General features: G+C 48.0%; 1 protein-coding gene and 1 long non-coding RNA gene across 3 annotated transcripts in view; one reads left to right on the forward strand and one right to left on the reverse strand.

The window, feature by feature from the left end:
- The window catches only part of PPP2R1A (protein phosphatase 2 scaffold subunit Aalpha), a 47,020-nt gene extending 41,828 nt beyond the window's left edge, over positions 1-5,192 (forward strand). Inside the window, exons 13-16 of one of the 2 annotated variants that reach the window (XM_027775396.1) lie at positions 10-123; positions 2,050-2,192; positions 4,515-4,606; positions 4,748-5,192. In XM_027775396.1, the coding sequence (XP_027631197.1) occupies positions 10-123; positions 2,050-2,192; positions 4,515-4,606; positions 4,748-4,764 (366 nt within the window). In that variant the 3' untranslated portion in view covers positions 4,765-5,192. The remainder of the gene's footprint in view (positions 1-9; positions 124-2,049; positions 2,193-4,514; positions 4,607-4,747) is intronic. The other variant, XM_027775395.1, reaches the window with a different exon arrangement.
- LOC106735876 (uncharacterized) lies at positions 5,069-7,612 on the reverse strand. Its single transcript, XR_001371072.2, has 2 exons — positions 6,605-7,612; positions 5,069-5,651 (listed from the first exon to the last, which is right to left on the reverse strand). It is a non-coding gene; the product is annotated as an uncharacterized LOC106735876 (long non-coding RNA).
- Positions 7,613-11,786: the final 4,174 nt, after the last annotated feature.

Here is an 11,786-nt window from a genome sequence, read left to right on the forward strand (position 1 = left end):
CTGAAGAAGCTGGTAGAGAAGTTCGGAAAAGAGTGGGCCCATGCCACTATCATCCCCAAAGTCTTGGCCATGTCTGGAGACCCCAACTACTTGCACCGCATGACAACGCTCTTCTGCATCAATGTGAGCAACCCCACCTGCCTTCCACCTATCCCTGGGGTGCTAAAGCACCCAAGAAAGGAAGATGGTTGATGGTCCCAAGGGAGACACTTGACTTGGAAATAAAGAAGTGGTAGAGATCTGTGGCCATAGAGACGCTGGTGGGATAGTAGGCCTAGGGCCGGAGCTCCCAAGGTCAGGGTCCTGGGACCTCTAGGGGAGGGGACCTACACAGTGGGAGACCAGGGGCGGGGAAACCAGACCTGTGCAGGCAGTGATCTCCCAAGTGCTGTGAGCACCCTTCTTCCCTGCAAACTGGATGTTTTACAGTACAATGGTTAAGTGTCCAGGTTCTGGACTCAGACCTTGTTTTCAGTTCTAGACCTGCTGCACATTAGCTGTGAGCCTTAAGAAAGTTATCTGACACTTAAAGCTCCAGATTTCTCACTGTAAGAAATTCTTTCTGGGGACCACCAGGTAGTGTGGTAGTTGAGGTGCTGGACTCCCACATGTCTGACCGTGGTTCAAGTCCTGGAGCTGGTGGCCCGCTTTCTCACGCATTGCCTCCATCCCTCACTGTCTTTCTCTGAGCACGCATACCTTATAGCAAACTTAATAGCGTGGGCCAGCAGATGGCGTCATGGTCACATCACTGGGCTGTACCCCACACAGCTGACTGGTTCTAGAACCACATCAGTGGCTTGGAAATCCTGCCTGGCACACGTGTGCGTGTGCCTGTCCAAGTTCCAGGAGAATGGAGGAGAAGGAATTGTGTGGCCATTCCCCCAGGGGGGCGATTTCTCACTTTCCCTCGTACTGTCTCTCTCTGGTTGTTTCTTTGGTGATGTACATACCCTAAGGCAAGAACCTCTAAAAACATTAATAAAATAATAATGATAATACAAATTTTAAGAATTCATTCTGTTCATCCCACTATCCACCACGTCAGGTTATAAAGATGATTATGGCTGGGACTTGCAGTTAGAGTAATGGCTATGTCGCTGGACTCTCATGTAGTTGACCGCGGTTTGAATCCCGGACCCAGTGGCTTGAACTCAATGCCAGGCGCATGCGCATGTGTGTCCAAGATCCCGAGAGGAGAATGGAGGAGAAGGGATTGCAGCATGGCCATCCCCACTGGGGGGTGATTTCTCACTTTCTATCTCTCTGTCTCTGTCTTTCTGGCGAGTGCACGTGCCCTGTAGCAAAAACCTCTCCAAAACAATACATAAATAAAAAGATAAAGATGAATATTGCTATATGTACACAGGACTTAGAACAGTTACATATAGGAAGTACTTCTGTATTAATTTTTACTAACATTCTAATAAGCTCATACATTGCTGTACTTATAAACCACACACATAGTTAGAAATTAGGGTCCAGCAGGTGGCATGGTAGTTAAGGTGCTGGAATTCTCACATGGCTGACCACGGTTCGAGTCCTGAACTTGATGGCTTGTTTTCTCCCTCCCCTCTCTCTGTCTCTCTCTCTCTGGCAAGACTCATGTGAAAAAATAATAAATAAAATCTTTTAAAAAAAAAAAAAGAAGAACAAATATAAAAAAAGAAAGAAAAATTAAAGGCTGGCATTTAAAAAGAAATGTAACTATTTCCAGATTTTTTTTCCCGGCACATTTTGGAGATCACTGTAAGTAGGGATCTCGAGGAGTTAGGGATCAAGGCCTGTCCCCAACGGATGGAGGAGAGTCTGAGAGCGACCAGGACGTCCCAGCATGGAGACATGGTATATTAGGAGTGTGTTTAGGGGAGTTGGGAGCTTCGGGAGGATGAGCTGCCCCCAGGATGGGTGAACGTAGACTCAGAGTTCCGCACAGTGCCCAGCCTCCCAGTAGGACCTGGTGATTGCAAGTGGGTTCATCAGAGTTAGGGGATAAAATGTAGCCATGAACTTTAAACAGTCATCCCTCTGCCACTCACTGGTCCCCAGGTGCTGTCTGAGGTCTGTGGACAGGACATCACCACCAAGCACATGCTGCCCACAGTCCTGCGTATGGCTGGGGACCCTGTCGCCAATGTCCGCTTCAATGTGGCCAAGTCCCTGCAGAAGATAGGGCCCATCCTAGACAACAGGTAAGGCTGGGAGCTCCCTCATGACTCCAGTGGGGGCTTGGTCAGAGAATCTTAATCTCTGTTCTTTGAAGATAGTGCTCAGGGTTTGAGGCCCAGCACTGCTCTTTGCTTGTTGTGTGATCTTGGCCTGTCCTTCCCCACCCCAAGGTCTTAGTTTTCTCCTTCCTCAACATAAAATGCGAGAGAGGGTAAGATGTGGGTGTTCGATACTAGCAACAAAGCATAAGAGAATGGAAGCACTTAACAGATATTTTTATATATGCATGTATGTGCACATGCATGTGTGTATATATTTGTGCTTGTGTGTGTATAATTTATAATTGCACCAAAAATACCGAATGACTGGGACCAGCAATTGACGTGATGGCTATGTTGCTGGACTCCAATGTAGTCAACCATGGTTTGATTCCTGGACCCAGTGGCTTAACCTCAGGCCCGGCACGTGTATGTGTGTGCCCAGGATCCCGAGAGGAGAATGGAGGAGAAGGGATTGCGGCATGGCCATCCCCCTTGGGGGACGATTTCTCACTATCTCTCTCTCTTGTCTGTCTCTGTCTTTCTAGCAAGTGCATGCACCCTATGGCAAATAAAGCCTCTCCAAAAAATAAAAAGCCAAATGGCAAGTCGCAAACATAATGAAAGCAGTAGAACACTTCATTTTCAGATATTAAAGACCTACATAATATCCGTGGGTAGGACCGTTACCCAGATTCATCTTTATATTCAACATAATCCCATTAAATCTCAGTAGGTTGTTCAGTGTAAATCGTCACGTTGCTTCTAAAAATAACATGGAAATGCCAAGACATGAATTTTAGCCAGGGAAAGTGTAAAGATCAGTTAGACGATTTATACTTACCTGATTTCTAGACTTAAAATGCCATAGTAATTAAAATAGGTGTAAGCATAAGAATTTTCAGATAACCTAGTGAGGCAGAGTCAGAGCACAGGAGCAAACCCACGTGTGTTTAACAACAGCCGCTGCCGTTGCTCTCGCTGCGTGTACGTCTTTTCCACAATGGCTTGGTCAAGTGAATATCCACATGGGAATTTTAAAATGTCCATCTTAGTACATAAATAAGTACTTTTGAGGTGATCGACCAGTATCAGAGCTTCTAGAAGATAACATGGAAGTTTCTTTATAATGTAGGGTAGGCAGAAGTTTGTTAAGCAGGTGCCAGCTCTCAGCAGCAACACAAGTGACTGTTACATGCTGAGTGAGAAGCCAGATCCTGAAAAATACTGTATCAAGTTCAAAAACAGGCAAAATAAATCCAAGTCGAATTGAGAATAGTGGTTATTGGGGCCTGCAAGTGATGGTGGTGGTTAGGGGTGCTGGGCTCCCACATGGCCGACCGTTGTTCAAGTCCCAGACCTGGTGGCATTCCCCCCCCTTTCCCTTTCTGGTCAAATTAAAATAAATAAAGTTAAATAAAATAATTCTTTTTAAAAGAGAGAGAGAGAGTGGTCATTTAGGGGAGGGAAGCTGTCTGCCGACTGGAAGGGGGCACACAGTCTGCATTTCTGATTGCTGTCTGTATCCGTGTCCCTGGACACAGGCTCACACCTTTGCTTCTCTGAAGTGTACCTTTGTTCCCCAAAACAATCAACTTTCATTGCAGATGGTTTTCCCTAGGCCTCCTTATGAGAGTAGATGGCTGCTCTGGGCTCCTGCAGGGCCAAGAACTTTCCCTTTGCGACCATGCCTATTAGTTGTGGTCAGCGTGGTACAGACCACACTGGTCTTTCTCCTGGCCCCAGCTGCCCCTGGGCAAGAATCCAGAATGACTTACTCTGTGCTCACTCCTACTGCTGTGAGCTCCGTACACATCCATTTGCTGAGTCTTGGAGACTTGTGGGTTCTGTGAGCCTGTGTCCCACTTTCCCAGTCAGTTCTGACCGCCTTGTCCTGGGCCCCAGAAACATCTGTCCTTTTCTACCAGACCTTCAGCCTGAGCCTCAGAAACGTTTAATTTACATGCATGTGCCTGTCTTGGACTCTTTTCTTCTTTAAATAAAGAATTATGTATTTAATTCCATTTGTTATTCTTTTGTTGTTATTATTTTTTAACTTGACCCGAGAGGGACAGACAGAGAAAGGGAAAGAAAGAAAGCAAGCCACCAGGTCCTGGACTCAAACCATGGTCAGCCGCGTGGGAATCCAGCGCCTTTAACCACCATGCCACCTGCTGGCCCTTGTCTTGGCCTCTTGAGACTATTCCCCACCTGTGTATGTCTCTGTCCACTTCCTTGCTCATGAACCCTCTGCCTGCCTGTTACTTCTAGCCAAACCTGGCCTCTCTCCTCCCTTTATCTTGCCAGCACCCTGCAGAGTGAAGTCAAGCCCGTCCTGGAGAAGCTAACCCAGGACCAGGATGTGGATGTCAAGTACTTTGCCCAGGAGGCCCTGACTGGTAAGACCTCCAGAGCCCAGAGCCCTGGCGGGAGGGTGGTCTGCAAGGACGGACACCTGGCTTGTGGGCATCTCCTAGGAGGGCAGCCGTGGGCAGAGGGAGAGCTGTGGTTCTGATTCCTGCCTGTTCCTGTTTCCCCAGTACTGTCTCTTGCCTGATGCTGGAAGAGGAGCCAACGCCAGCCTCTGCAGTCCACCCTCCAACCCCTGCAAGTCCCTCTCTCGGGAGGAAGAAGTGGGGCATTTGGCTGTCACTCCCTGTGCATGGTCTGACCCCAGGCCTCTTCCCCAGCACGGTTCTTCCTCTCCCTGGCCTGGGAAGCCTACTCACTGTCCACCTCCCAGGGTACTGGGGGACACAGGTGGGACAGGGCAGTGACCCTGGGACAAAGGGGCCATTCCAGCCCACGTGGGAGAGAGATGTGAGCGTCCAGGGTCATTGGCTCCTGCTGCTGTGATGGGGATCCCTCCCCCACTTCTCCACCCTTGCTCCCTTCCTCCCCTTCAGTCGTTATTTTGTGTCAACTGTGCCGTTTTTATTTTATTCCTTTTTCCCCTTTACACAGAGAAATAAAAGTCTAGAAATAGTTGGTCCTGTCATCTCAGTCTTCAGTACAGAGGCCAGGCTGCCACCTCAGGGCCATGTTCTCTGTGTTCTCTCTGGGCAAGGCTTCGTCCCTGGGCCTGTACGTCATTTGTTGCAAGAGTGAGAAGCATTCTCTGGGGAGCCCTGCAGTGGTACAGTTCAGTTTCAGGGACACTGGCTGAGTGTTCGCTGGTTATGGAGCAGGGAACTTGCTCCCAGATGATCTGCTCCAGGTTTTGGCTCTTGCAGTGAAAGCTGTGTGATCTTGAGTAAGTTAACCAGCCTTTCTGAGCTCAGCTTTGTGTTCTGTAAACCGGGGGTAAAAGTAGCACTCAGATACATCCTAAGGCTGGTTGTGAGTCACACGAGTTAACACCTGCGAAGGGTGTAATGGTGCCTGCACGTGGTAAGCAGTCAGTCTGGGCTAGCTGTAAATTGCCAATCTCTTGTCGGACGGTCTCTGTTGGGGAAGAGCATCAGGTTGGGCCCTGTCTCTGAGATGGTCTCATATACTCAGGGTTATAGGAGGGCCCAGTAAAGGCAGTCAGAACCAGCTGTCTGAGTATCTGTTCTACCTTCCTCAATTTAGAAGCTCTGGTTTTTAGCTGGGTACATGGCTGGTCACAGCATTTTCTGAGTGTCAGTTTAGTGTGAGGTTCTGATTAAATTCCGGCCATCAGGTGTGGAAGGAAGTGTTATGTGCAGCTTCTAGGATATGTCCTTAAGGGGAAAGACATGATCCCCCTCGGGCACCCTGGAATGTAGACTGGATGACTGGGTGCAGCTGTCTCAAGCCAGCAAACGATCTCAGTGTAGGCCACACTAGGCAGAGCAAGGCAGAAGGAGCCTGGGTGCCAGTGCTGTGAAGAGCCACTTGCCAGCAGCGGTCACCTGGGAGAAGTGAACTGCCGAAGTCACTTGGTTTGGGGTTCTGTCACTTGAAGGTTATCTGAATTCTACCTGCCACAAGGAGGGGCCCAAAGAGCGCTGGAGAAAGAAGCCTGGAACATAGGAATGGTGCTGTGTGCATGGAGAGTTTCACAGAGGAGATGAAGGGTTAGGGTGTCTAGAGAGGGGCTTCTCTTTCTTATGTTTGTCCCCTACGCAGGCCAGTGATAGTCGGTCGTTAAACTTTCCAGACCACAGCATCATGGGATAGATCTGTGAGCAACACCTGCCACATTTTCTGGCCTTGACCTGTTCTCCCCAGGATCCACATTTTTTAAAAAAGGCAAAACAACTCCAGATGTATACTTCCATCCACCCCTGCGCAGACCTGCGCCAACTAGACACTGATTGCAGTTTCTGAACTACAAAAAAAAGAAAAGCCCGTTTCCAGGAGAATGCTCCCTCCCTTGTACCTTACTTCAGAGCTGGGCTGCCAGAGGAAGGGAGGGAGTACAGAGAACTTACCTGAGGCAGGGTCAGCTTCCGTGTTCATGTTCCATCCAGCAGCCAGAGAGATGCAGTGCTGCCTGGAAATCTGGAGCCTGCGGATAGCAACCCCTTCCTGCCACATCACAGCCTGCCCACCACCAGTGTCCAGAGCTCAGCGTGGTTACTGCAGACGAATTCACCACCGTTCCTCAGCTGTTTGCCTGCACTGCGGGGTTGAAATGGGAAGGAGAATGAAGTAACAGAACATTTTCCACTGGGGAGGGGAGGTGAACAAAGCCCATGACTGTCCCTAACAAGCTCCCCTGCTTCCCCACACTCAGGGAAGGTTCATCTGTCCCCTGCTGTAGGACATGCTCAGGGTAGAGGAACAGAATGGCAGCAAAGGCTGAGTTTTTCAGCCTTCTTTGGCAGGAAAATGAAGGTGCTCTCATGGATTCTCCGGGTCACAGATTTCCCCATTCCTCTGTCAGGGTTTAGTTGACCCAAATTTCAGTTCCTAATTTTGTGTCGTGTGGAGCGACTAATCTATAACCCTTCCTGGAGATGAACTGAAAAATCCCAGCCCTCTGAAGCCTGTGACTCCCTCCCTGCATGTTTTTTAATGTCAGAGTCACATGGGTTAGGGTGGCGGACCTGGCAGGTGGTGTGGTGGTTAAAGGCACTGGATTCCCACGTGACTGATAGCTGACCACAGTTCCAGTCCCGGACTTGGTGGCTTGCTTTCTCGCTTTCTCTTGCTTGCTCGCTCTCTCGCTCTCTGTCTCTGGTCAAATTGAAAAATAATGATAATAAATAAGTGAATAAATTATTTGAAAAAAAGTCACAGGGGAAACAGGAAGACTGCTTGAGTCAGGTCCTAGGGTGGGTGTCTTGGATCTTCTCATTCTGACAAGTCAACATAATGAGTATTTAAAAAACAATTATATTATTGGGACCAATAGGTGGCATGGTGGTTAAGGTGCTGGACATTCCCACATGTACAACCACAGTTCAAGTCCTGTACCTGGTGGCTTGCTGTCTCTCTCTCTCTCTCCCCCTCTGTCTCTCTGTCTCTGTGCATGTGTGTTCAAATTGAAATAAATAATGGGGCCGGCAGGTGGCATGGTGGTTGGGGACGCTGGCTCCTGTGTGGCTGACCACGGTTCAAGTCCTGGATCTCGCAGCTTGCTTTCTCATTTTTCTCTCTCTCTCTGTCCCTCTCTGGTCAAATTTAAATAAATAAATAAATAAATTTAAATAAAATAATTCTTTTTAAAAATTGAAATATATGAATAAATAAAATTGAATGATTCTTTTTTTTTTTAAATGACATTATTTTTAAGGGACACATATTCTAGAAATATGGCCCCAGAACAAGTGTGCATGAAAACCCGAGATGGGGATGGATGTGCAGTGCGACTGTGAGCCGCCCTCCCTGGCCCTGGGCAGCAGTCGAGGCAAGGAGCAGCATGGTATGTCGGTCCTTGCCCTGAGGCCACACAGCCAGTGCCTCTAACCTGTATAACGGCCCAAGCCAGACACCGTTCTCCTTTTAGGTAAGATATTTGGAAAGAGTAGACATCCTTGGGGACTAGTTGGTGGTAACACAGTGTTCTGTGAGGCTGACCAGCATGGGAACATTATGCATTTGTCTGGGGCCCTCCCTGAGTGTGCCAGCATATGGGCATGCATGTGAGAGAAAGCAAGTCACCAGGTCTAGGACTCGAACCATGGTCAGCCATGTGGGAGTCCAGTGCCCCAAACACCACATCACCTGCTGACTCTGAAAGATCTTTTTATTTTTTTTTTATGAGTTATTTAACTATTTTAATTTGACCAGAGAGGGATAGAGCAAACAAGAGGTGGGAGCAGGGGATGGGGAGGCAGCCTGAGTTTAAGCTGCTGTATCTGGGACTCAAACCATGACTATGTGGGAATCCAGTGATGCATCCATTATGCCATCTGCTGGTCCCTACTTAACCTGTTTTTTGTTTTGTTTTTTGGGGGTTTTTTGGAGAGGTTTTTGCTTTCAGGCGTGTGCGCTCACCAGACAGATGAATAGAGACAGAGAGACAGGAAGGGAGAGATCACCCCACCAGGGGGGATGGCTACGCCACAATCCCTTCTCCTCCATTCTCCTCTTGGGATCTTGGGCACGCACGTGGGCACACACGCACCTGGCGTGAGTTTTAAGCCACCAGGTCTAGGACGTGAACCGCGGTCGACTATGTGGGAGTCCAGCGACATAACCATTATGCTAACTGCTGATCCCCCCACTTAACCTGTTTTTAAAAGTTTATGTGCTGTGGGACCAGCAGGTGGCGTGGTTAAGGTGCTGGACACTCCCACATAACTGACCATGGTTCAAATCCTGGACCTGGTAGCTTGCTTTCTCACTTTCCCTCTCTCTTTCTCTCTGTCTCTGGTCAAATTAAAATAAATGAATGAATAAATAAAATAAAATAAATCTTTTTTTAAAAGTTTATAAGTTGGGACCAGCAGTTAGCGTAATGGCTATGTTGCTGGACTTCCACGTAGTCGACCGTGGTTCGAGTCCCGGACCCGGTGGCTTAAAACTCACGCCGGGCACGTGTGCATGCGTGCCCAAGATCCTGAGAGGAGAATGGAGGAGAAGGAATTGCGGTGGGGGGTGATTTCTCGTTTTCTGATCCCCTGGGGGGATAATTTCTCACTTTCTGTATCTCTGTCTCTCTGTCTCTGGCGAGTGCACGAGCTAGCAAAAACCTCTCCAAAAAAAAAAAAGTTTATGTGCTTATGGGGCCAGCAGGTGGCGTGGTGGTTAAGAGTATTGGACTCCCGCAGGACTGACTGCAATTCAGGTCCTGGACCTGGAGGCCTACTTTCTCACTTTCTCTTCCTCCCTCCCCACCCCCAGCCAAATTAAAATAAATAGACAAGTAAATAGTTAAATAATTCTTAAAAAAAAAAAAAAAAAACCTTATCCATTTATTTCTTCCATGACAGAGACAAAAAAAAAGAGCCCACTCCCAATAGGGCTCTCAACCAGTGATTCACCCCCAGCCTCAGACAGCTCAGATCACAGGCTTACATGGCACAGGGGCAGCTTCTGGACATGAACCCAGGACCTTCCCATGTAGTTCCAGCATTACAGAGTGCCGTCAGCTGTCCCTGCAGCTAACTTCTTATCCTTGGTCTTAGGCCTTGTCCCTTCAAGCTAATGTAACAAAATACCATAAACTTCATTGTTTATTTCTTGTAATTCTGAGGCTGGGAAGTCCAGAACCATGGTGGCAGCAGATCTGGTGAAGGCTCACTTTCTAGATCATAGATGGTGCCTTCTCCCTGAGCCGGTTCATGCTCTCTCAGGCTTATTTTACTAGAACACTAATCCCATTCATGAGGGCATTGCTTCCCTTCCAAAGGCCCCACCTCCTAATACCATCACACTGGGGGTTAGGATTATTACTTGGGAACTTAGGGGACACAGACATTCAGACCATAATATGCCTGAAGTTTCAGACCCCAAGACTTCCAGATTCCATGGGGACACCCAGCCCCTGAGAAAGTGTCATGTCTTCAACAGTCACATACTGGCAGGGTTAAGGGGAGTTCAGGCTGTGAGATCTTAGAACCCAAGTTAAAAGACACATGGGCATTTCTGTGGGACAGCCTTGAGGCAAGGTAACTGGGTTGAACAAAAGAAAATGAACCAAAGGATGAAACTGAAGCTGACTATGGTTCTAATTCTATTTTCAGTTTCAACTCCCTCAAGGTAGGTTTTTTGTTTTGTTTTGTTTTGTTTTTTAATTTATTATTTTTATATGACCAGAGAGAGAGAGGGAAAGTGAGAAAGCAAGCCACCAGGTCCAGGACTTGAACTGCAGTTGGCTATGTGGGAGTCTAGTGCCCTTAACCACCACACTGCCTACCGGCTCCCTCAAGGTTTTACTTGTTTTGTTTTTGTTTTTTTGCTATAGGGCGCATGTACTCATCAGAAAGAGAGAGACAGACAAACAGAAAGCCGAAATCACTCCCCAGGGGGGATGGCCATGCTGCAATCCCTTCACTCTCCTCTCGGGATCTTGGGTGCGCATGCACACGTTCCCGGCGTGAGTTTAAGCCACCGGGTCCAGGACTCAAACCGCGGTTGACTAGATGAGAGTCCAGTGACATAGCCATTATGCCACCTGCTGGTCCCTATACTTTTTAATCACTTAATTTTCATGAAATGATAGTGGAAAGAAACATGGTCACTGAAGCCCGTAGACTACACAGATCTGCAGAAAGCAAGCCTCCAGGTCAGACTTGAACCACAGTCAGCCATGTAGGAGTCCAGCGCCCTTACGAACTGTGTCACCTGCCGGTCCCACCACTCATGGTTTTGAATGAAGGACAGAGGGCTTCTTAGTCATAATAGTCTATCTGGATATCTCATTTGGGCTCAATTTGTCCTCACCCTTGGGCTGCTGTTACGGTCCCCTCAGGCAGTCAGTCCGTCCTCTGCCAGGTTTTGTCCATAATGCTGGGATTTAGAACTGAATCTACTTTCTGTCTTGTACAGCTTGGGAGCCTCCCTGAGTCTAGGAGCACTATCATTGGACTATCTCTCCCATGCAAGGAGAGGAGAGAGGACCATCCAGGGTGGGATGGAGATTTTTGTGATCACCTTATCTTACCACTGTGCCTGAAGATTTCCTGCAAGGAACTTGACAACCTGGGCTGTTAAGACAGAGCCAGGTAAAAGATGGCTAAGGCAGGAAGGGTGGATTGTGGACTGAACCCCTCTTAACTTTAACACTTGATGGATTCATAGACCTTGAGTGGTAGTCCTGACCTTTGCCCCACCCAAAAATAGAATTGTGCTTCTAGTACCAGGGCCCAGATCACTAAGAGAGCCCTGGAGAGGTGTCGAAGTTATGTCGTGATCTACTGAGAGAGGCAGAATCTTGATATCTACAAGGGATGTGACTTCCCAGTCAGGAACAAATGTGTAATAGGCAGCAAACCATGGACAATTCACACCCACAGGCCCCATCCTTACCAAACCACCCAAAATGTATTGTAACTTCCGGGTGTCCTAGTTGCTTCTGATTTGGTTCTTCCTGGGCTCCTGGATCACTTATTCCCTGAGTGGCCCACCCATGTGGGTCTGGTTGCATGACCACTGTGCCACCTCTTGGCCTCCCGACTGAGTCTATCCTCATGATTTTTCTTTTTTTTTTTTTTTTTTTTTTTT

Source organism: Tupaia chinensis, unplaced genomic scaffold, assembly GCF_000334495.1.
Source record: "Tupaia chinensis unplaced genomic scaffold, TupChi_1.0 Scaffold000559_1, whole genome shotgun sequence".
In the NCBI taxonomy this organism is placed as follows: domain Eukaryota; kingdom Metazoa; phylum Chordata; class Mammalia; order Scandentia; family Tupaiidae; genus Tupaia; species Tupaia belangeri.